At 42.2% G+C, this 26,003-nt stretch overlaps 1 protein-coding gene and 1 pseudogene across 1 annotated transcript in view; one reads left to right on the top strand and one right to left on the bottom strand.

Moving 5' to 3' along the window:
- Positions 1 to 26,003, top strand: part of SMG6 (SMG6 nonsense mediated mRNA decay factor) — a 229,962-nt gene that overhangs the window by 23,668 nt on the left and 180,291 nt on the right. The window contains exon 9 of the mRNA XM_040641151.1: positions 23,883 to 23,944. Coding sequence (XP_040497085.1) covers positions 23,883 to 23,944 — 62 coding nt within the window. The remainder of the gene's footprint in view (positions 1 to 23,882; positions 23,945 to 26,003) is intronic.
- Positions 17,569 to 19,170, bottom strand: LOC103667156 (annotated as a pseudogene).

The raw sequence follows: 26,003 nt of genomic DNA, 5'->3' as shown, positions 1-26,003 counted from the left end.
CACAGACACTGAATTAGTGAATACTAAACCATTGCTCTTTTTTTTTTTTTTTCAGAATTTTCATTTATTTATTTGACAGAGAGAGGGCACAAGCAGGCAGAGCAGCAGGCAGAGGGTGAGGGAGAAGCAGGCTCCCTGCTGAGCAAGGAGCCCAATGTGGGGTTCGATCCCAGGACCCTGGGATCATGACTTGAGCTGAAGGCAGATACTTAACCAGTTGAGCCACCCAGGCGCCCCTGAACCATTGCTTCTAAGGGAAATACAAGGTTAGGTTTCTGTGAGCCTCTGGTTATAAGAATTTCATCAAGTGATCAGTGCATACGTTGTTTTTTGGTTTTTTTTTGTATGTTTGTTTGGTTTTGAGAGAGAGAGAGTGGGGAGGAGAGGCAGAGGGTGAGGCAGAGAAAGAATCCTAAGCAGGTCCCATGCTTATCGTGGAGCCCAAAGCAAGGCTTGATCTCATAACCCTGAAATCATGACCCGAGCCAAAATCAAGAGTTGGACGCTCAACCGACTGAGCCACCCAGTGCCCCATAACCTTGTTTTATGTAGGTTTCTGTTTATAGTCACTTTATTTAATGTATATTGTTGATTCATTAACACTGAACTCATGGCTGATGCCACTGTAACTTGTGCCCAAACAGACACACATTTTCTCTGTAAGGCACATCACAGCCTTCTTGCACTTAGGAACACAAGAACACTTCAGCGCTATGCTTGGAGGCCATTTTAAACAGTGAAATCACCAGCAAAAAGCACAGAAATGTGAAAAACATGGCTCTAAATAGACCATGAAAAGGGCACTTGCTTAAAGTATGAGAACTTGGACAAGAAGGCAGAGTCACCTTGTTGAACCTCAGCTGGGAACATGTTTATCAGGCGACTTGAATTTTTTGCCCCTCTGGGTATGTCCATGAATGACTGCGAAAGCACCATGGGTATTGATTTTGGTGTTACTAATGAGTTTTAGCAAGTAGCTGAATTCACAAATACAAATCCACAAATAATGATGACCAAGTATATTGTGGTAAGTGTCGTGAGGGAGGTATGCATTGGGTACTTTAGAAGCACAGAGAAGAACACTTGGTTCAGTCCTGGTGGAAGTATGGGTTGTAGTGAGGAAAAGGAGAGTGACTTTGGAAGGCTTCCTGGAAGTTAACTAGGCCAAATGAGAAGAGAGTGTTCCAAGTGGAAGGAACAGCATGGGCAAAGACAGAGGAGGTGTGACACAGCGGAGGGGTTGCAGGGTATCTAAATCTATGATAATTTGGAGGTTCATCTGAGAAAGTTGGAGTGGAGGAGAGACTGAGCCTTCTGCGGAACACTTTCTAGTTTGGTGCATTGGTATATATGGGTAGTGGTCAGTGGGCTGGGCCCAAATAATGTACTTCTGGATTCTGGAAGTAATTTGTTTCTGGAATTTCTCATTGTTTACTTCTCATGTCTGCATTGTTAATTCAACAAAAGCAGTACTGTTTCATTCATTAAATTAAGTAGAGTAGAAATTGACTGAATTTTTTGCCCCACAGTTTGTTGATTAAAATTTGAGGGCTACTCTTTTAGACGGTGCTTTGGGCATTCCAAACTCAAATATGCAGAAGATATTAGTGTTTCTTTGTGTCTTGGTTGTTGGAGGAAATTGCCAGTGGCTTCGATTAAGTAGAGCAAACCTTGTTTTCTTTTCATTTTGATATTTTTATTGCTTTTAAAAATTTATGAAGCCAGGGTGCTAGGTGGCGCAGTCAGTTTAGCTTCCAGCTCTTGGGCTTGGCTCAGGTCCTGATCTTAGGGTCGTGAGATCGAGCCCTGTGTGGGGCTCTGTGCTCAGCCCAGGGTCTGCTTGGGATTCTCTTTCCCTCTGCCCTTCCCCCTTCCTCCCTCTCTNNNTCTTTCCCTCATTCAGCTCCCCGCCCTCCCTGCGCCCCCCCCCCAAATCAATCAATCTTTTTAAAAATTTACAAAGCCAACACATCCTTATTGTAAAAAATATGAAAATGCAGATAAACAATGTGTTTTTACCATCTAGCAATAATTACTGTTAACATCTTAGGGTATGCTTTTCCTGCGTGTTTACGCAGGGCACAGCACTTAGATTGGAAATGTCTAATGCCCATTAACCTGGGAAGTCAGAAGAGACAAATCCATGCCTAATTGTCAACTCAGAACTTGATTGGAAAAGTAGTACTCTAATTTCTGAAGTCAGCGTAGATACTGTATCTTGCTTTTTATCCAAGTAGCACAATTAGAATGACACTGTAATGTCCTCCCTCTCCTGTGTAAAGAGAAACTTCTTAAGCCACATGAATAAGGAAGAAGAACTTCAAGAAAGATTAGACATCTAATAGGACTGATTATTGTTTTGAAAGATTAGTCTGAAAAGGGTCCATTTCATGGGGAAACATCTTCAACTAGTGATAAATTGGGGCATGATGGATTAATTTGAGGCTCCCCTGGGCATAGAAACTTGTGACTTTGTTTGAAAAGCTGGGTTCTAGTTGGAAAAGTTTCTAGGTAGCAGAGTTGGGGTTGGCTTCTAGGTTGGTAGGAATAGGTCTAGCAGAGGAGTGATTGCCTTTTTAAATATTTTATTTAAGAATAGATAAAAGGTTTTGTGTGTGTATAATGTACTCACACACACACACACACACACATGGTTTTCTCCCTTCTTTTACACTATTAATGGTATATCACACACAGTTATTCATCTTTGCTTTTATTTCCCCCCCTCATATTACTGTTGGATTTGGGAGATACTTCCATGAGTGCTTGACTATAGGTCTATTGTGTCTCTCTTAGAGTCTGGCAGCTTGATAGATTTTATTAATTTTGTCCATATCCACTGATATGTCAGTGAGAGGATAGTGCAGAGTTTAACAGCTTGGGCTTTGGGAAGGCCTAAGTTCAAGTCTTAGTTTTATCGGTTATTAGCAATGAGGCTTTAGGCATGCACTTCAGTGTCTTCATATTTTATTTTATTTTTATTTCATTTCATTTCATTTCATTTATTTTTATTTTATTATTATTTTTTAAGATTTTATTTATTTATTTTGACAGAGAGAGACAGCCAGCAAGAGAGGGAACACAAGCAGGGAGAGTGGGAGAGGAAGAAGCAGGCTCCCAGCGGAGGAGCCTGATGTGGGGCTCGATCCCAGAACGCCGGGATCACGCCCTGAGCCGAAGGCAGACGCTTAACGACTGCGCCACCCAGGCACCCTGATTATTATTATTTTTTTAAGTAGGCTCCATGCCCAGCGTGGAGCCCAGTGTGGGGCTTGAACTCATGACCATGAGATCAAGACCTAAGCTGAGGTTAAGAGTCCGACGCTTAACTGACTAAGGCAGGCAGGTGCTCCGGTTGCAGTATCTCATTTATTTATTTATTTATTTATTTATTTATTTATTTATTTATTAAAAAAGATTTGTTTACCCATTTGAGAGAGAGAGAGAATGAGCAGTGGGGGAGAGGGAGAGAGAGAATCCTCAAACAGACTGCCTGCTGAGCACAGAACCCAACATTGGGCTTATTTCCACAACCCATGAGATCATGACCTGAGCCGAAACCAAGAGTGGGATGCTCGACTGACTGAACCACCCAGGCGCCCTTGGTTGAAGTATTTTAAAGGAAATCCTGGATAATGCATCATTGCAACCCTACATATTTCACTTCTGTACACGCCTTTTAAAAAATAATGCACATTGGGGCGCCTGGGTGGCTCCGTCGTTAAGCGTCTGCCTTCGGCTCAAGGCGTGATCGCGGAGTCCTGGGATCGAGCCCCACATCAGGCTCCTCCGCTGGGAGCCTGTTTCTTCCTCTCCCACTCCCCCTGCTTGTGTTCCCTCTCTCGCTGGCTGTCTCTCTCTCTGTTAAATAAATAAATAAAATCTTAAAAAAAAATGCACTTTTTCTTATGTACCACAGTGCCATTGCCGTGTCTGTCCATGGCATCATTTGGTATTTGATGTATAACTTTATTTCCCACATTATCTAACAAATGTCTTCTTAGAGTTGGTTTGTTCAAATCAAGTCCTATACATTATGTTTGATTGTTCTGTCTCCTAACTTTCTTTTAATCAAGAACAATCCTGCCTTCCCTTTTAAAAACGTTCTTTGTGTCATAAGCTTGTTAAAGAAGCCTGTTAGTAGGTGCGCCTGGGTGGCTCAGTCTGTTAAACGCCTGCCTTTGGCTCGGGTCGTGATCCCAGGGTCCTGGGATCAAGTCCCACATCAGGCTCCCTGCTCATCAGGGAGTCTCCTTCTCCCTCTGCCCCCGAACCCTGCTTGTGCTCGCGCACTCTCTCCCCCTCTCTTGGTCTCTCGCAAAAATAAATAAATAAAAAATATATTTTTAAAAAAGAAGCCGGTTAGTTGTCCTGTAGAATTCCCACATTCTGGATTTGTCTTTGTTTCCTTGTGGTATCATTTAACCTTTTCTTCTATCCCTCATATTCCTCTAAATGAGAGTTAGCTCTAGAAACTTGGTTAGATTTGGGTTCAGCCTTTTTGGCAAGAGTACTTCGTAGGTGGTGCTGTGTGCCTCATTTTGCCCTGCATTAGGGGGTGTCTGATTATCTCACTTTTAGTGACACTGAGACTAATCAGATGGTTCAGGTGGGCCAAATAGTAGATGTTTGCTTGTTTTGTTTTAAAAGTTCAATCAGTTGCCAGCTAATTTACAAAAAAATCCAGATCTGGCAACGATTTGCCAGAGCCAAGTAGCACCCCTTTTGATCAGGCTTGTGTTCTCCAGTTTAGCCCGACCCTCTCCCCCCACCCTCCTCCTGTACTTACATATGGCTCACTTTCGTCACCTACCTTGTCTCTGTAGGCATTTGATTTTGTGATCAGTGCTTTCAAAGTGCCGCCAAAATGGGTTATCGCAATCTAGGCTTTTAAGTTGTTTCTCAGAGATTGTTTAGGATTGGCAAATCCCTCCAATCAGGCCTCATTTTGGTCACAGTTTGGATATGTCTTAATCATTGGACCATAAGTGTTGTTTTGGTTTTTCTTTTTCTTTTTTGGGGGGTGGGGGGGGCAGAAGTGTTTTGTTTGGCTTCACGTGGTATTGCCTTTGGTGTTCATCCAGAAACTAGTTAGCAGTATGTCCTGCTACCAGGCTGGTTCCCTCTTCGTCTGCAGTCTAGTAGTGAGCCTAAGGAATCTGAAGGTATCGCTTCTGTTTCCTGATGAAATTTGTACCTCTGGGAATGGAGGCCTACACACACAGCTCTGGGACAGTGTCTTTCCTCAACATCCTGTTGCAGCCAAACTTGGTGAAAAGTGAGAAGTTACTCTGCCTAAGCGTGTGAACTGAAAAGCTTCAGGCTGTGTTCTAGTAAAGTCTGAATGCCACCCACCAAACCAGTTGATTAGAAGTAAACTTTTCTTGGGCACCTGGGTGGCTCAGTCAGTTAAGTGTCTTCCTTCAGCTCAGGTCATGATCCCAGCATTCTGGGATCCAGCCCGACATCAAGCTCCCTGCTTAGCGAGGAGCCTGCTTCTACCTCTCCCTCTGCTTCTCCCCCTGCTTGTGTGCTTGCGCTCTCTCTCTCTCTCTCTCTCTCAGATAAATAAAATCTTTTTAAAAAATGCAAATCAAAATAATAAGAAAACATTTAAAAAAAGAAGAGAAACTTTTCTTGTCTTTCATAGTTTTCTCTAACCCCAGGCTTTTTAGTTGTTATCTGAAATCTCTGGCAGAGTGAGAACCTTGTTTCTCTAGGCTTGGAAATCATAGCTTCTGCCTGAAACTTTGCATGCTGCCCCTGCCTGAATCTCATGTGTCCATGTTTCCATGGTGTTTTTTTTTTTTCCTTAGAGGGTGCTATTATAAGTTGAGAATGGTGATTTTTTCTTTCTGACTGAATGCATGGCTCTGGGAGGCTGGATAGTACGTGAGTATATTTTTTCTTGCATTTAATCAAGAGTCCAGCAAAGTAAACATTGGCCAACAAAGGAGTTCAGCTTCACTGTGAGAAACCCAGGTCAGGTGACCTGTATCACAGAGCTTTCCCATGCTCAACTTGCTATATTTGTTTGAAGGCTTTTTTATTTTTAAAGTGTGTTTTGCAGGTGGCATTTTCTTCAGACCATTCGTCTTGTTTTTCAGTGCCCCTTGCATAGTCTGTGCACCTGAGCTGCTGCTGCTTGCTGCTGCTGCTGCCACCACTGCGCTGAAAAAGCTGTGATGTGTGGGTGGTACACATCTAATACCTCCACCCCCCCCCCTCCCAACTGCCCCATGAACACAGCTATAGGGCAGAGCACAGTTTTAGAAGGTCTGCTTTCTTGGGCAAGATGACTCGTCTTGGAGCGTTAGGTCCTAGTGTGGTATCGTACACCCTTAGGTTGGCACTTCCAGAATTAGCGCCATCAGGTACAGCTCAAAACTCTTGGCCTCATTTTCTCTGGATGGCATAAGCATTGATTTGATCAATAGTGAGAGAAGAATTGAGTCTCTTTGCTAATAGGTGAATGTTTTTATGTGTGGTAACTCGATTATTTCATTGCCCCATCATTATCAAAGCAGAGAAAGTTAGCTTAATTTTTTGACCTTATAAAGATAACCTATCTGCAGGGTGGGTACCATTCCGTTTTGCAGGGTTGCTGTGGGAATTACATGAATATCATGTCATTTATATAGCCCTTTACTTTCGTGAAGTAGTTTATAGCCTGTGCCTTATGTCGTACTCCTCCACCCTAGAAGCTGTTTGAAAGTATTCTTCTGTGAACTGAGATTTGGCAACATAGGGTGATAGGATTTCATAAAGTCTCTTGATGGAGGAAGAGGCTACAGGTTGGCTCTCTTTTTCTCAGGCCTTAGGAAGCAGAACTTGGTGAGATTGCTTCAGAGGTAGAACCAACTGGGTTTTTCAGATATTCATAACGTGTTCTGTGAGAAAGAGCCCCTAACAGGCAAGGACTGGTGCTGCTTGCCTGGATCATTGCTGGACTCTGGGGCTGATGTCTTTCTTTGTCTCTTTGTGGTTGGCAGTGAGTGGAAGTTTCTCAAAGTACATTGGCCCTACCTATAAACCCTTAACGCCCATATGACCTCGGTCACCAAACCACTTCAGGGCTTTATTTTTATCCTAGCCGTTTCGTTTCAAGATGTGAGGTTGGTTTCTTTCCTCTAGCAGAGCAAAGTTCTCTGGGGGAAGAAACAGAGTGCCAGGGTGCAGTTGAGGCTGGTTAAACACCAAAACCACACTCTTCATCTTTCTGGGCTTGAGACGTGACATAAGCCATGCTGCAAACACCAGCTTCCACACTGTGAAGAAACCTTGTCAGATACTAACTTCATTTATTTTTGTGTGTGTGTTTGGTTTGTATTTTTAGACGAATAAAATGTGGGGAAAAAGAGGTGTACGTCCCCGTTCTGCTCTAGCCAGAAATTCTAAGAATGGACACTGTTAAAATCCAGTATTTCCGAGCTTCAGGTTTTTCATCTTCCCCAACAGTGTTGATGAGAACTCTCACAACTCACCAGGTCTCAGGAAACCGGATTACCAACATATCCTGTTCGCGTGCATGTGTGTATTCTGTGTTACCCACAGGCCACTTTCCACCCCACGTGACCTTTAGTTACCATCCGGAAAGTCAGGACCCAGATACCAGTCAGAATTTCCAGGCTTTGGTTTGGTTTAGACATTTTAGAAAATGTTAACAGTAGTAGTTTTACAGAGACTTTCTGAGTGGCACACATAGTGACTAGGAAGTAGCACATCCTGAGAAGACGGAGAAAGGCTGTACCGGTACTCTTCGAGAAACGTGTTGGAAAAGGAGCATTCAGGAGAAAACTTGCAACCAAAATGCACAGGGAGGAGGAGAGGACAGGAGAGAATTATTTAATTAATTAGAAGTAAGTAATGCCCCAGTTTTTAGGTTTTAAGGCTAACTTCTGAAGGTCTTATTATATTAATTAAAATTGTAGTACGCATTATTAAAGTTGTTTATTACACACTACATCACATTTTATTTTAATCAGCGTCTCTCAGTGTGGACAGACTGTAGTGACTCAGGTAATGCTCTAGAACAGGGATGGGTAAAAGACTGCCAGTGGCCTGCAAGCTATGAGTGGCTTATAACATACTTACATAAGGACTTGTTTAAAAAGAAGAACATGTGACAGAGATGTATGTGGCCCACGAGGCCTAAACGATACACTGTCTGACCCTTTACGGAAAGAGTTTACCCACCACTGCTCTAGAATGGGAAGGGTGAAGGCAGTTAATACAGTGGCGGTCCTTCACTTAGGGCATTGATTGTTAATAAGGGTGTTATTGCCTTTGGTGGGGGGCCCTTCCTCATTTTGTGGGACTGTCACTGCAGGATGTTTAGCATTCCTGACCCTGCCCGCTGGATACCAGTAGTGGTCCGCACACATTTCCAAGCACTCCCTGGGAGGAGTGCTGCTGTTCTGGTTGAGATTCACCGATACAGGAGCTGGATGAGATCAGAAACACCTTGTTAAGGTTTCGTCTCTCATTTCCTCTCAATTAGAGAGACAGGTTTGGGTTTTGGCTCTTCGTGGCATAAGGATTGACCATGGTGAGAGAGAATGTGAGTAACTTGTGGAACAGGGAGGGTGCTCAGTAGGGTAGAATAAAATGGTTTTAAGGAAGCCATTGAATGAATATGTTGCGTGTTCACCCTTAAAGAATTGTTGAGATTGATGTTTAATTTATGAAAGCTTTGTTTTGATGTTGCACGTGCTTTGTAAAGCATGTTCTCTGTATGTGAGAGGAAGAGTGGCCATCTTTGGCCTTAATGTCCAGATGATTTTGAGATCTGTGGGAATCTGTATGGTATACTTGAGAGACTTGTTCAAAGCCGATATAAGGACATAGTTTTGGCATCTTGTGAATAACCTGATATCCAGACTTAAGCCAGAACTCTGGGATTGGAGAATTTTCCAGCCTGGGAGAGTTGACTGAGAAAAGTCCTCCTTTGGCTTCTTACCAAGTTAGACAAGGGAGCAATCAGTTGCTGAGTTCTAGCCAACTGGAATGTATGTGAGGGTGTACTATAAATCGTCCCTTAGGATCCAGCTCCTGCTCTGTGAAGAGCCGTCCAAATAAGAATGAGACCCTTACACAGGATCCTTGTCACTCTGCCGCTGCTTTAGGAAGGAATAGAGCAGTGGTTTGATGTTACTGTGGGAGCAGCTCACTTTATATAGAAACGTACTGCACGTTGTGTGGGTCAAGACATTGCACTGACCTTTTCGTTTTCCCCCTGTTGCCTTTCTCACCAATTTCCTATATTGTTTTTTATTTCTGACCATACTCTTGGGGAGATGTATCTGCAGTTCTATCGTTCTGTAATCCCTCTCTACTCTTAAAGGTTCCAGAATTTCATCCGTCTACTCTTTTTTCACTGTCTTGGATGTAATGTTTGGGCTAAGATAGAGAATATGAAAAAGTTGTTTTCTTGGCTGGGGATCTTTTCCCAGTCGGCAGACTCTTTGTTAGGCTTCAGGGGGAAACTCCAGGTTTCTCCCTCCTCTTGGAAGCCTTTCACTTTACTCATAAATATTTAATATTGAAGTTACTGCTCAGTTTTATTTTTCCAAGTCTTACTATATAGACATTAGACCAGAAGGAACTCAAAATACTATGGAGACTCTTTCTGATGCTTGAGTCTCTCTAAAGTGTATTTACCACACATTTTTATTTTTGAGAGCTTCAGTGATTTTTCCAGTTGTCTGTCTGCCATCTGTCCACTGATCAAGAGCTTTATTGAGTATCTGTTATGGAAATCACTAGGCATCTCCTACTATTGTTCTTTCCATGTAATTCATGCCTAGAACCATCAGAGAACTGTGTACATGGGCAACATATTGTCCCCAGTAGTGTTGCTTTGACCGAATTATACTTTGGTGTAAGATCGTCAGCCTGTATTAAGACAAATAATAATAAAGAGGTCTAGGGAATCATGGCTATTTGTTTCACATGGTATCTTCTTTCTGGAAACCCATGGGAGAAATTTCTGCTTTTAGTATCCGAGATAGTCGTGCTGCGTGAGTTTTTTTTTTTTTTTTTTAACTTCATGCACATTTATGAGTTTGTTTTGAAGAATAATTCTGTCTTATTTGTCCCAGAGGTTAGTGTCAGACTTGTTACTTCCTTTAATAAACGTGAAGGACGTTCTGCTATGCGTTTGGTGTCATGTCCTTACTGCTAGCGACTGCTGAGTTTTTCTCTTTTGTTCCTCTTTCTTGTTTTCAATTTATTTTATGCTGCAGTATAGTATAACACCTTCATATGTTGCCTTAAATAACAGTTTTATATGGACATTCTCCTCTTTTTCTCTCACTTATTCAGTTGTAAAACCTCCTTCTGAGGTCAGCTAGTCCTTTCTGAGGGGATCAAGGTTTTCCCTGTCCCACTCAGGTTCTTTCTGTAAATATTTAGGGAGTACGTTTATATGTTAATCATTATCCTAGGCACTGCACACGGGAAGGTGAATGATACTGATCTTTCCTTCAAAGATACAGTCTAGTAGGAAGAACAGATATGTAAAGAAATTACAAATGCAATAATGGATGGGGCGCCTGGGTGGCACAGCGGTTAAGCGTCTGCCTTCGGCTCAGGGCGTGATCCCGGCGTTACGGGATCGAGTCCCACATCAGGCTCCTCCGCTATGAGCCTGCTTCTTCCTCTCCCACTCCCCCTGCTTGTGTTCCCTCTCTCGCTGGCTGTCTCTATCTCTGTCAAATAAATAAATAAAATCTTTAAAAAAAAAACAACAAATGCAATAATGGAAATATGTACACCATACAGGAATAATACAGAGGAGAAAGACATTGACTCATGATGACCGGGGAAAACTACCTAGAAAGGTGATCTGTCCTTACTTTTGAAGGGTGAAAGAAGTTCTTTAGGTAGATGGGAGTAGCCAGCTCTTCTGGCAGAAGGAACAACGTAGATAAAAATATGGTGTGGTTACAAACTGCAAGTGGTTGCTCCTAGGATTCCTAGCCAAGAGTCTATAATTAGAATATCTTAGGCCATGGTAGAGACGTCCAAATTGATGCTGTTTAATCAGTCAGCTGGAGCTGAAGATTCATCACAAAGTAGATACTTCGGGCTTTTGATTTGGCCCAACCTTAGAAGTGGATCCTTCAAATCGTTCTTCTCTGCTTTATTTTCTGCATTAGCAAAAGTTGAGTCATCCTAAAGTCATGCCTTCCATCATTCTGGGAAGCTTTCTGAGCCAAGGCCAGTTTGGCTTAGGAGTAAGTTATGTTTTGTGTTGTAACCATTGGCAACAAGTCCTCTTCTTGCCCTGCACATGCACAGTAGGACTGCAGCTACTGAAGCACATGGGAAAGAGGAGCTGGGATGATACCCTCTGTGGATTTATGTTTTTCTGGGGTGTGTCTTGGTAAGGATGCTAAAACTTTACTTTGTCTAATAAGATTCTGAGCTGACTTGTGCCATAGATCTCTGAGAGATACTGGGTCCTAATTTGTAAAGCAAACTATGTGTAAGTCAGTTGACATTCTCTGTGAAGAATTTTTTTGGGCAGATTTTCCTTTAGACTTCTGGACAGATCTGTAAAACAGTATGGCTTTTAAAATACTTCGACGTGACACGTTTCAAAAGGTTGAATAAGGCACTGATAGATGCCCTCGGTGTTTCCAATAAGCTGTCCCTTGTGGCTAATGGAGACTAGGACTTACATCTTCTGGAATACATTCCAAAATTGTTTATTTCTGTGGACACATTTCTTAGTCTCTTTCTTTGTTTGTACATCTGTAAAATAGGGCTATAGTTTACATCATCAACAGATGTGGTATTTGACACCAGTGTAGCTTTCTGCACTTAGATGGAGTCCCAAACTTTTAGCACAGTCACCTTCATTTCTACCACCTAGGAGTTAGAATCTTGGTGTGGGGATTAGGACATATGGGGCAAGGGGTCGTTGGCTATGGAGTAGAGGCTTAGGTGGAATAGCAGAAAAGATTGTGGTAATTAAAAAAAACCTTTCATTACAAAATAATATACATACAGAAAAGTGTATGTATCAGAGCCGTACAGTGTAATAAGTTGTCACAAACTAAGCATACGTGTGTAACCAGCAGAGTTTAATTGGTGTTTGACTCATGTTACCTTTGTTCTTCCTTTTTAACTCTAAACTCCCGATTTTCCCTATATGTTTAATAGTAATAGTGATGGGGATTGAGCATTATAGATAAATTAGGAAGAAGTGAATGCTCATGTTTTCCCTTGCTCATGCTTTCTGGTATGCCTAAGATTGATTTCTCATTGTTGAGAGAAGAAAGGAGAATTGGACGAAAGATAAGAGATTTAAAGGTGTTTGCCCTGTTTTTTGAACTAGATATTTTGGGTCTGGGAACAAGCACAGAAGCGACATGACTGACAAAAAACTAGATGGAAGCAGGCCTTGCCTTCAGTCACAGCAAAACTGAGTCTCTCACCAAAAGTGCTGTGGTTTTTGACCTTAATGTTGAACTATCTGGCTGTGGGGGGTTGGGAGGTGTGTGACATCATGGCCCACCTGCTTCTGGAGACACTTGGAGCCAGCTGGGATATGGAAAGCCAGAAGTTCTGTGCTGCCATGTTTATAGTCTTTGTCTGTGGTGTCCAGGTACATGCCAGGCTGTACCAGGTCATGTTGTCTGTGTGTAACCCATTTTTATTCTAACAGTTTTCTTCTCTTTTTGCTGCTAGCTGACAGTGAGGTAGAGGTGTCTCTGTTGATAAAGAACAGATACAGAAGTTTGCATCCAAACCTGAATAACCATTTTTAACTTGAAACACTTTTCCTAGGAGTTGATGCACCAGAATCCTTCCCTTATTTGGTGCCCTGCTTAAATCTGAAGCTTGCATGAGGTTGCCAGAGCTCTCTGTATGCTGATTATTTGCTTTTTGGTACCCACAGCAGAGTGGTTTGTGAAACCTTCTTTGTGACCACATCTTTCTTATAGTGAAGCTTTGTTCTCCTTTGGGTTCTTAGATTAGTTCTTGCTCCTCCCTTTCCTGAGAGATTCAGGGGTTTTCCTGTATTGTAGTAGGTGGGTAGGCAGGAGGGTATGTTTTCAGATATTTTTTTCTGGATTATGCACAGTCCCTTGATGATGGTGTGTGAATGTACATACATTCTTTAACTCTTGAAGAACTATTTCTCTATTAACCAGGCAGTTTGTGAATTTATTTAGAAAAAATGTTAGGGTTTTAATTTTACTAGTTCTATTACTGCTGTTTCACTGTTATGGAAAGCGAGGTTTTATTCACTTTTCTCTTTCTTCCTGTTGGCATTATCCTAGGGTGCATTTGTTAAGTGCTTCCACTAACTTGCAAGATATGATGTGGCCTGGAAGTATCTACTTCCCTTAATCTGTAAGACTTCTCAGTTGGTTTGAACTAGTGGTCTCTCAGTAAATGATAGCTGGAACCATTGGTGGGTTTTTGCTTGGGGTTGCTTTAGCTTTTGGCCTTTATAAACATCCTCCGTGGCTGTTTTGGTTCTGCCGAAAAGATTGCCTTCTTTAAAGATGGAAAGATTAAGAGCTCAGACTCTGGAGCCAGACTGCCTGGGTTAATGTTGGACAAGTCACTTAACCTGTCTGTTGCTCCATTTCCTCATCTGTAATATAGAAATCACCAAACTCACAGGATTGTCGTAAGGTTACATGAGTTAATAGACAAGGTACTTAGAATAGTGCCTTATGCATAGAAAGGGTGCTGTAGAAGTTTGGACTTTTATTATTAAGGTGCTTGGTGTGTCACACTTGTTTTGTTCAGCTGGAAAAACTTGAATTCTTATTATCTGAATTGTGTTTGAGTAGCCTGGGGTACTTTTATAAAGCACAGATAGCTCTGTAAATTCCACCCATCCTCAGTGGGGGGCTGTCCCCAAGCTTTCAAAAGGTACTGCCCAAGAAGGTGTTAGGTCACACTCCCCCCACTGTGTGGATTATAAGCTGGGTAGAGGAGTAGAATACTGGATAGGTTCTCCAGTTCTTTGTTCTCGTTGGCTGAGCCTTATTTGTACTTGAGAGTATGTCTTTTGCTCCTACCATATGTCAAGCCAGAAATTGTAAATGTATGGGTATTATAATCTTTGGAGCCAACTATCTAACATCCATCCATCTCTCCATATACCAGTCCATCACTGTTGATAATTCCTGTGTCCTGGGTTATAGAAATGAAACATTAAAGTACATCACAGTCTAGAGCTGTGCTGACCAGTGTGGTAGCCATATTGGCTATTTAGATTAATTAAAATGAAATACAATTAAAAATGTAGATTCTCAGTCACACTAACCACCTTTCAGATACTTATTACCACATGTGGCTAGTGGCTGCTGTATTGGTCTGTGAAGATAAAGAACATTTCTGTCATGATGGACCAAGTTCTAGGGACAGAGCTGGTCTAAAGACAAATGTGTATGTATGTAAGACATACTGTGATACACAGTATCAGAGAGGTGTATGAAATATTCTCTAAGCCTGCAGGATAAGATCAGGCTCAGCCTGGGGGTAGAGGGCTGGGAAAGCAAGGAAAAGTAGGACTTTATTAGATGTAGAAAGGCGTGGCAGCGGAAAGAACATGGTGCATTTCAGGCACCACGAATAATTCTTTGTTGCTGAAATACAGGCCATATCAGCAAGGGTGGAGACAGGAGGAGTAGCCGAAGACCAGACTAGAAAGGCCATTTGTTCCACCAAGTATTTATTGGTTACCTCCTATGAGCCCACTGTAGTGAACAAAATATATAAAGTCCTTACTGTCATGGTGTGCGTGTGTGTTTTTGTAAAAATTGGTGATAAATGCTATAAAAACAGGGTAAATGGGAGCAGTGGTTCTCAAACTTGTGTCCAAAAACCTGAGGAGCTTTTAAAAATCCCAGTTCTCAGGTCTCTCCCCGAGGTGTCACGCCCTTGCAAATTAAATCAGTGTTTGGGGATGGAGGCCAGGCATCTGTATTTTCAAAAGATTTGCATGCCATTCCATTGTGCTATAAAGTTGAGGAATCCTCAGACTGGAACATAAAACTGGGAGCATGCTTGGCACATTCAAGGGACAGGAGGCTACAGGAGTAGAGAGTGAGTATTGGATAGGACTTTTATAGGTTACTGAAAGGACTTTAGCTTTTTTCTTTCTTTCTTTCTTTCTTTTTTTTTTTTTAAGGTTTTAGTTTTAAGTAATTTCTATACCTACCCAATGTGGGGCTTGAACTCAGACCCCTGAGAGTGAGAGTCATATGCTCCACCACCTGAGCCAGCCTGGTGCCCGGATTTGTCTTTCATTTTGATGTTAACTGTGGTCTCTTTTGTCCAGTCTCGGGCCAGAATGTAGCAGAGGGAACTGCTGTTACTCAGCATCAGAACTCTGTTTTTCTTTGCATACCTTTGGGTTTTGTCAAATTATTCTCCAAAAAGAAATAGATTTAAATTCTCATAAATAGTGTTGAGTGTGTTACTTCCCTACAGCATTAATATTAGTACTGAGCTATTTTTCTTGAGGGTTTTGCGTGTAGCACCTGGATAGTCTGTTTAATCACTACAGATCTGTGTGTTTTATATGTTCTTCATCAGTCACTTACCGAATATGTACTAAGTACCAACCACCATGCTAGGTAGGCCATTTAAAAATATTGAAAGGAAATAAGAATATCCAAATTATCTCTAAAAATGAAATCACTGTTTCATTTGATTTGGGACTTTTTCTAAAGACTCATACTTGGTTCAGGGCCACTGCTGGTCTCTGTAGATGGAGTTATTTAGAACTAGAACCCCTGGGAGTTAGGGACAGGGATCATGAATGTCTTGAGTGTGGAATGACCATTTCTTTATCTTCCCTCTCTTCTCTGTCTTCACTGCCATTGGGTGATTACAGTAACTTCTTAATTGGTCTTCTGGCCTCCACACATTTGACTCCGGCCAACTCCCCCCTCTGCCCCCGCCAAAAAAAAAAACAACCGTAAAATTTCTAAACAGTAACTAGAATGCCCTTTCAAAAATGGAGGTTTTACTCATGTCACTTCCCTGTTCAACACTTTTCAGTGGTTTGATTAAGATCAGACTTTTTACTAAGGAGTACAACTTGACTCAGTCTATTTCTCCAGCTTCCCTCTTGCAGAATCACTCACCTGCTCATGCCAGTCTACCACATAGCACTCTTGGGACCACCACACATGCTGTTCCATTTACTTATGACACATAGGCAAGACTCTCTACCTGCTCCAAAACCAACTGTTTACTCAGCCTTCAGGTTTCAACCCAAGGATCTCTTCCTCTGAGATCTCTAGTGCCCCTGCTGTGGGAGTATATTGTATCCTGTATGTCCCTAATCATGGTACTTTATTATTATGTGACCCACAGAGCAGGGGTCATCTCTGCCTTTATTCTTGGTTCGTGCAGTGTCCTGTACATAGAAGGTGGACAGTTAGTTTTTGTTGAATGAATAAATGACCTTAGCACCCTTGCACTCCATCAACCCATTCATGAATAAGATGGGTGTGTGTGTATGTGCCTTTGGAGAACGGTTTTTCTGGTTGCTCACCTGATCACCAAGTGGAAGCTTCAGCCATTTCCTCTTCTCTCTCACTTTGTGCAGTGCAGACACAGGGTGTCCCAGCTCACCTACTTTTCGGGTGGATGGGCATGAGAGTTCCCAGGCGCTGAGAGAGATGAGTCAGAAAGAAGAGTCATTCAGAAAGTAGCCCAGTCAGAGCAACAGTGCTGCCCTTTGGCTGAACTTTCTCTCTTTCTCTGTATACCTTGAGATGTCAGGGTGGTGGCACTTTTGAGCTGGTTGTTATAGATTATTAGACTACAGCACAGGGATTCATAAACCTTAATCTGGCACTTTCCCTCGATTACAGATGTTTGGGGAAGTGTCCAGGGGCCCTCTGGCCTAAGTAAAGACTCTGTTGGCTTTGGATATGTTCTGTTTCCACTTGGTCACTTAGCCCCATAGTGTCATTGAAGGTGGAAACCTGGAGAGCCCCATTTATATTTCTTTGTAGCCTTCAGGGCTTTTGAGTTCAAAAGCTTTGAAAACAGCACTCTTTCAGCATTTGGTGAGGTTTTGTTTTGTTTTGTTTTGTTTTTGCTATCATAGAATAGGATGGTGCTTACTCAAAAACTGGCAAGAAAAGTTAGATTTAGTTAGAATCATATATTGTGGGCTTTTTAAAATTGGAAGGAACACTGTAGATTGGGGATTCCCCTCGTCCTCACTACCCTTCTTCACCTGTCAGCCCGTGAGAATCATTGCTGTTTCCAGTAGATGTGTGTGGTAGCCCTCAAGTGTTGTGCAGGTAGAAAAATTTTTTGAGACCCTGGTGTTATAAATCCAGCCCAGGGATCAGCAGACTTTTTCTGTAAAGGGCCAGATAGTAAATATTTTAGGCTTTTGGGCCACACACTCTGCTGAGGCTACTCACCTTGCCTTTGTAGGGGTAGCCACAGACAAGATGTAAACAAGTGAGTGTGGCTGTGTTTCAACAGAACTTTACTTATGGATGCTGAAATTTATATTTCATATAATTTTCCTGTGTCATGAAATATTCTTTTGAGTTTTTTTTCAGCCATTAAAACAATATAAAAAAAAACATTCTTAGCTCATGGGCCATATAGAAACAGGTGGCATGCTATCTGTTGACTCTTGGGCTGTAGTTTGCTGACCCCTGATCTAGCCCAGTGGTTCCTAAATCCGGCCGGCTTTCAGAATTACCTGGAGACCATTTGAAAATGCTGATTTGCAGTCACCTTCCCTCTCCTTGAGGATTCTGATCCTGTAGGACTGAGCTTTCTACAGAAGCTCTTCTTGTGATGCATACACCCTCAGGGTTATGGAATTACCAATACTGACCTCACTCAGCCTTCTCATTTTATAGGTGAAGAAATAGCCGTAGAAAGTTGATGTGACTTCCCAACAGTTATATAGCAAATAAATGGCACAACCAGAAGTTGAACCCAGGTCTTCAATTCTAAAATCAGTGGTCTCTGTTCATATCATTCTGTACTCATCCCTTTGCCCAGTAAACAAACAAGGAATAAATGCAGGATAGTCACAAACTCAGGGTTCCTTTTTTTTTTTTTTTTTTCAGTGAAAGGGAAACTTTATTGAGGGCCTGGGCCCTTGGGGCTCGGGCAGGAGGCCTCCCCGCGGGCAAAGGAGGGGCCTTATCTGACTTTCTTCTTGGGGCGCACGTTGTTCGTGTGGCCGCACTTCTTGCGGCAGGTGACAGTGCGGGGGTGCAGGTGAGCAGAACACTCACGGCAGATCATCTTGTCACAGTTATGTTTCTGGGCCAGCTGGTGGAGGGAATGCTGGGTGATGCCACCTCACAGGGGAAGCACCAAGTGCAGGGTGGACTCTTTCTCGTGGACTCTTTGTGGTCTGAGAGAGTGTAGCCATTGTCCGGCTGTTCCCCCGTGAAAATGAGGTGCTGCTGGTCAGACAGGATGCCCTCCTTGTCTTGGATTTTGTCTTGGATTTTTGACATTTTCAGTGGTGTCACTGGGCTCGACATTGAGGGTGATGGTCTTTCCCACGAGGGTCTTCACAGAGATCTGCATCTCTGCCTCTGCCGCGGGGCTGCTACCACCAAACCACTCTGCCGCCTCATTGAAGAGATAGAGTGGGGTTCCTTCTTTTCCTTAGACCTAGTGCCAGTTTCCCTCCTGAGAGCCAGCCGGGTACTCTAAGTTCTGCTGTCCCTCTGCTTGTTGGCTGGGTTTTCTGGAGCTGACTGCTGATTTGACATTTAGCCTAATTTCCTTCCGGCCTGCTGGCTTTAAAGAGAGATAATGAAGTAATAGCAAGTAAATTGCTCTAACGTAAGACTTTGTTGAGGCAGCACTAAGCTGCAGTGTGAGGGTGAGAGCCGTTGTTTCAAGGGGTGCATTTCTTGGAAGAGGTGGTTTTAAGAGGCACGTTTTACACTTGAGTTCATGTGGCTCACATCCAGCTGTCTAAGTAGGACATCTCTACATGGAACTTGTGCTTAATTAGAACTAATTGAGCTGTCATTTTGCCCGGAACAGTTCAGGGGCAGAGCAACTAACTAAAGGTGAGAAGTAATCACTGTCCCTCCTCTACCTCAGCTTTGGTTTGGTCCAAGTAAGAAATGGAAGGATTGATTTTGATTTGCTCTGTCTTCCTATGAGGCATTTGAGTCATGCTACTTGGCTTTCCTGTACTTCTTTCTTTATGTGTATCCTGGAAGGAGGAATATTGAAATTCTAATGAATAGTTTTATCTCTCTCTCTGTCTCTCTCATCTATTTATCTGAGACAGAGTGGGCGTACTCACGCACAAGCAGGGGTGGGGAGGGGCAGAGGGAGAGGGAGAAGCAGACTCCCTGCTGAGGAGGGAGCCCATCTTGGAGCTGGATCGCAGGACCCCAAGATCACGACCCGAGCCAAAGGCAGACGTTTAACCAACTGAGCCACCTGGGTGTCCCCACCATGAATAATTTTTACCTTTACCAGATGATTTTTCCATTATTAACTTACTGATAGGTTTCCACATTTGTGCGCCAGATCCCCCTTCTTCACTTTCTTTATCATCTCCTTAGATCTTACCTCCTCCAAAGACTTTCCTTGCTGAGGGATAGTAACAATAAGGGAAACAGAGTGCCTGCTGACACCTTCATCGCCAGTGGGCCTTGTTTTAGGATTTGGAGCATAAATGGGGAGTTGGCAAGTTGGGATATTATTTGTCTTTTATGCTTGGACTACAAGGTCCTTGGCAATGGGGACCATGTCTTGCTGGTTTGTTCTGGATTGAGCCTGGCACGGGAGCAGCACAGGGATGAGAGTGGAGAGCATCACCTCTGCGCTCACATTTTCCTGTACCCTGTGAGCTCAGTGCTTTAGGGAGATGGTAATTGGGCTTTAATTGCATGCTCTGAAAGTCCTGAACATTTGCTAACAGGTGCCATTGAAATTTGGGTTTCCACCTGTGTTGGCTCCTATCTAAGAGGATGGAGCCCCCTTTTTAAAACATTACAAAGTTTTTTTGTTTTAAATGCTTGGTATATCTATAGAGGTGCTCCAGATGGATAAATTAAGAGAATGGTAATTTATGCTCTCCACAATACTGTAAAAATGCACACTGGAATTTCTTTTAATACGGAGTACTCTTACTATCTTTAAAATGATTCACTTCTCAGAAATTCGGTTTTCCACACAGCTGTTCAGAAGGAGGAGCAACTATTTAGGAATTGAAATTGGGCATATTTCAGAACTCTTACCGTCTAGTGTTGTATTGCTGCCTCTGAACAGCTTCTCTCTCCTTCCTTGCTCCATAGTTCACAAAGCATTTTGGCGGTTTTGAGTGACAGTTACCAGGGCTTGCATAAAACATTTATTCCTCAAAATGCTTTAATTTGTATTATTTCATTTTATTCTTTCAGCTCTGGGGTAAGTGGTGTCAATGGTGAAATTCTATTTTATAGTTGAGGAAAAACCCAAACAATTTCACTTATAATTCCGTAGTTAATGGCAGTACAGACTTCATTGTGAGGGTGCAGAGACCTACCCATCCAGCCACTGCCATTAATGTCTCTTTGGGTCATTGCTTTTAGATAGTTTATAAAAGGTTCAGGAGTCCATAGTGAGTTGGTTTTGGACTTCAGCTGAAGAGCCAAGAGCCCTTTAATAATCTTAATGTTGCCTGTCAGGGTATACACAAGAAGCATTTTTAGTTTTTGGTGAACAGTATGTAAATATGTGAGGAAGATCTGGAGGCAGATAGTCTCACATTCAAAGAGTAACATTTCTTTCTGTACCTGAGTGAGACCATCTGAGTGTATTAAGAACCAAAAAGTTGCCAAAATGGAAGCCAGTACAGGGTGATGTGTTGGAGAGGGAGGAAGCTCAGACTAAGACTTTCCTACTGTGGACTTGGTATCACTTGTTTTCCAAAAATTGTGCTGGAATGTTACATGCAGTGTTGCTTAGGCCCATTTGGTCTCTGTGTAACAAATCTGTTTCCTCAATATAACATGCCTTACCTCTCTCTAGAGTGTATCTGCATTTTTAGCTTTTTTTCTGACTTGAAGTATTGTTGGTGACAATGAAGAGAAACTATGTTTAGGGTGACAGATACTTTTGACTAAAAATAAAGTAGTGGTTCTCATTAACCAAGGCCAGGGAGAATGTGTGTACAGTTTGAAAAAGTTCCCTAAGATTCCCTTCACTCTCACTAGTTGAGAAACAATGCATTGAAATCCACTTTCTGCTACATACAGTTGAAATGTGATAATGGCAAGTATGAATTGAGGTAGTTACATGGGCTTCATCTACTACTCTAAGTGAAGGGTGTTTGGGAAATACAGATGGAACTGCAGTATTTTTTTTTAAAGGTTTTATTTATTTATTTAGAGAGAGAACTTGAGTGGGGGCGGTGGGGTGTTTGGGGGGGGTGGACAGAGGGAGAGGGAGAGAAAGAATCTCCAGCAGACTCCATGCTGAGCACAGGGCCCGACGCAGGACTCGATACCACAACCCTGAGATCATGACCTGAGCTGAAGTCAAGAGCTGGACGCCGAGCCAGCTGAACCACCTAGGCGTCCCAGTAGAAGCACAGTATTAAAAAAGCTTCTTGGTGCTTTTAATTCTAATCCAGGAGGTATTGTAAGTCATACAGTATGAGTTTTCTACCTTATGGGAAAACTTAAAACTGAAGTGCTTTTTAGTTACTCTTATTCCCTCGTCATCCCTTTCCTTTATGAATAATCTCATCAGTTCTCTTCCTGAGATACTTGCAGTACAGAGGAAGAAAAACTTTTTTTGGAACCAGAAGACCTGGGTTCAAGTTCTAACTCTGCCATTTGCTGGTTTAAGTTGCTTAAATTTCTTAGCTGCCTTGGGGCTTGGGGAATGGTAATTGGCTTGAATGAGATGAGTTAATATCATCTGTGCCTACCAGAGTACCCTGTATTATAAATATAACTGGCATTCCTCCTGGTTAAGGGTGAATTAACTAGTTCATGATTGATAACTGTAGGGTGAGTTAACTAGTTCATGATTGATAGCTGTGGGAAAAGGGATAATTAAGTTAAAATAGGAATAGAGAATATATACATTTTTACCTTTTTATTTTGTTATATTTTTTACATTTTTACCTTTTTATTTTGAAATTATTTTTTATCTGTAGAAAAGTTGTAAGAATAATCCAAGGAATTCTGTATACCCTTCACTCAGATTCTTCAGTAGTTAACATTTTACCGCTTGCTTTGTCATTCACTGGGAGAGAATGTCCAGCTAACAGCTGAGTGTTTACATGTCAAACATGTTTTTACTTGCCTTAGGTCACACACCAATCCAGTAACATATAGGTACTGTTATCTCCATTGTGTAGAAAGAAAAACTTAGGGAGGTTAAATCAGTTGCCTGAGATTCCACAGCAGGTAAATGGCAGAGGTTTGATAGGAAAGTCCATGTTTTTCACCACTTCCCTCTACTAGTGGATCTGGAGACTTGCATTCTAGCCCAGGTTTTGCCACTAACAGTGGTATGGTCACTGGCAGTTTATTTCACAGCAGTTCCTTTGTTTTCCAGCAGCTTCCCTTCTTTTCATGGACCCCAGTATCCCTGGCCCTGACTCACCTCATGTAGAGACAGGTTACCATCAATGAAGTATCTTGAGCTTTTTAGCTATATAAATCAATGCTTGATCTAGTACTTCTGATTAAATTTGTTTAAGCAAAAATAAAAACTAAACTTCGTATGCAGAGTTTGCTGTATACTCCTCTGCCCACACCTAGCTTCCATATGAAGTAGATGGACCTGCCATGATTTGATTGGGGTTTTCTTTTGCAAGAGGATAAATCAGAATTTTTCTTATTGGGCAAAGTATCCAGGGGTGCTGGACCTTGCTTTGAGTACCCCCTCCCCCGAGATCAAGATTCTTGACCCTTCTTTCTGTATGGCTATTGACCCTGAGCATTTTGGTTTTAGGAGACCAGGGAAGATGACAGAAAGGTTTGGTCTTTAGATTATCTCCACTTTCTTTGAGTTGAATTTCCCCCTCACCCACCCTTGGTTTGATCAGAGGAATCTTTCCCCTCGGTTTTGATAGATTTTGTGGAACCTTGAACGAAGATTGTAAATTTGGTAACTTGTGGGCCAGATGTGGTTGTCAAATGTGGGGTTTTGGCTTGCCTTATGTCTTAAACTTTTTCCATTAGTAGCCAACATTTAAAATCCAGAGGTTTTTCATGTAAAAACCTAGCTTTCAGCTTTTCTTTAAAAGCGGGAAAATAAAAGGAAAGAGATGATGATCCTGGGCCTCCAAAGAGCAGAACTGGAGTGGGACAGCCGTCGAGCACTACTATCTCCAGTAGCCTGCTTTGTACCTGGCACCTGTAGACACTTGAATTTTCAGCTCTAGACCTAGAACTTGAATTTTTAATATAAAAACTGGAGAAGTACAGTTTCGTAAGTTAATTAGTGTTGAGTTACCTTTTCCGTGGTTACCAGAGTCCTGCTTTCTTGGGTAGGTAGAAAAATAGCTTATAAATAAGATTAGGGACTTACAAAATCAGAGTATTTCCCCTGTCTTTGTCACAGTTTCATTTCCATCATTGTGGGCCAGAATGACTCCTCGATCTGAGAGCTGCAATCATCACCACTTCATTCCCTGCACATAGGCACTGCTGCCGGCAGAGGGTGCTGTCCGCTCACCGAGCCTGCTGTCATGTTGGCTCAGCTGATCGGCAGCTGTTGGGCATGTGCCCTGGGTCTGTGAGACTTTGGGCATGTTGATTTGGTTCCCATCCCTAGTGCCCACCCCTTAGACCCTGGCCAGGTTATTGTGTCACTAGGGACTCTGTTCAGTAACAGGAAACTGGGGAAAGTTTAATTGTTTTCTCCTCTCTCTTTTTCCCATGCAGCTGAACAAAAGGTTCATCCTCAGTTTTCTCCATGCCCATGGGAAGCTGTTTACCCGGATTGGGTAAGTGTGCAGGATGTTTATTTTATTTTCCTACATTACAAGTCATTTTGGAATTTAATATTGTTAGCAACTAGACTGTGTTTGTAACTGAGGGCACAGGGTGTGAATTCTTAGAGGCCTCCACCTTCTCTTCACTCACTCTGCTCATGAAGTTTGGGAAATATTATTCTGCATCCGTCTGTCTCTTCTTTCTCTATCTTTACTAAAGCCCCTTTTTAAACATCCAACCCCCACCACTAATCCTTCTGATTTCTCTTTCCTCTGCCTTCCAGCTCAGCCCCTAGTGAGCTCCTTAAGGAAGTCATACTCAATCCCTGGGTACAGCTGCCAGGGGTTCTCCTTGGGGAGAATGCTGTCCACTAATTTTCTCTTAAAGAAAAGACTAACATTTTCTTTCCTCTAACATTTTCTCTTCCTTCTGAACCATACCCCTTTCTTTTCTGCTCAGGTTCCTACACCGTATTGCTGATCTCTGTAAATGCTAAGACTTTTCTTTGGTTTCCCTATCCATCATGGATTTACATATATATCTCAGGGAAGATGGTGTGTGCTATTTTTCTACCTACCCAAGAAAGCAGGACTCTGGTAACCACGGAAAAGTAAAAAAGTAAAAAAAAGTAAACTCTTGTTACTTCATCCATTAAATCCCTGGAAAAAGATCATGTTTTGAGTATTCCTTTTGTGGGTCAGAGTTTTTCCTCACTGTATAAAACTAGTGATCGTAAAGCCCGATGAATGCCTGCACACCAGACTAAAGGTGTGCTAAGTGCCTCTGTAGTCTAGGAGACAAGTAAGCAGCACCGCTCTCTGATGGGTCTCCGTCTGTGTTTTCATATTTTCTGAGTTGGAGGTTTTATTATGAGCTACCCTTTGAGGTATATCCTTTGAATTATAGATTCCCCCGTTGTCAGTGTTACCCTCACTTTCTGTCATAGCCTTCTGAGTTTATCTATAATGCTCCAGAAGATTCCCTTAGTGGGAGAAGCAGAAAGGCTTTGTCCTGCTTCAAGAAACACTGTGATAAAACATGGTGAACTAGAAAGTGTGCTTGGTACATACTCATTTGTCATCAACCTGGGCAAGAGTGACAGTGATGGCCAGCACAAGGGTAATCTTGATTTTGAAATCACTTGGGAAACTTGGAGTAGTGCCAACAGATGCGTCTCTATTGGGAGAACTAAGTATAAAGTAATTCACTTGGGAAAAGGAAATCAGGTGTGTCAGTAGTTCCTCTTCCCACCCACCCCCACCCCCCACCCCGCAACCCTCCCTGTAGGCTCTACCCTGGCCGGAGTTTTTGCTCAACACTGTTGTATTCCCAGTGCCTAGCATACAGTAGGTACTCAGTAAATATTTGCTATATGAATGAATAAATCATTACAAGAAATGGACAGATTGTGAAAGACTAGAGAAGGATCTAGTGTTCTAGTAGGTTGTAGTAGACCCAGGCCAATCACCAGTGAGTCATGTAAAGCTGCAGCTATGAGGTGGGCAAGATGATATCAAGGTCATTTCATAAAGTGACACATCACAACAGGAAATACTATTATGCTGCACTTCAGATAGGAACTGTGGCTCCTCTTCTCTTTATTATCTTTTTTCTCATTTTAAAAATCTTTCTCACTACCTTACTACTTTTCCACTCTGTATTTCTCTACTTTTTTTCCTTTTCCTGTGTTTGTTCTTTAAATTTTCACGTACCGTGGTGTTCTGAGTCAGTATTTCTCAACCTTTGTACCATTGATATTTTGAACCTTATAATTCTTTGTTGTTGGAGGCTGTCCTGTGTGTTGCAGGATGTTTAACAGCGTCCCAGGCTTCTCCCCACTACGTGCCAGTGGTGTCCCTGCCTCTCCTCACCAGTCATGACAATTACGGATGTCACCAGACAATACCAAATGTTCCCTGGGGGGCAAAATTGCTCCTGGCTGGGAACCACTGTTCTGTTAGAGATTTGGGGAGTTAAAGAAGTTCTAAATCTTGGTCTCGAATGTAGGAATATTTAAGATATGTTTTTGTCAGGTCTAAGAGGTAGAATCTTTCTTTTGTTTCCTTTAAA

This window comes from Ursus maritimus, unplaced genomic scaffold (genome assembly GCF_017311325.1).
Source record: "Ursus maritimus isolate PB19 unplaced genomic scaffold, ASM1731132v1 scaffold_24, whole genome shotgun sequence".
NCBI classification, from domain to species: Eukaryota; Metazoa; Chordata; class Mammalia; order Carnivora; family Ursidae; genus Ursus; species Ursus maritimus.
Note: the sequence above shows the minus strand (reverse complement) of the source record. Positions and strands in the feature narration are given on the sequence as shown.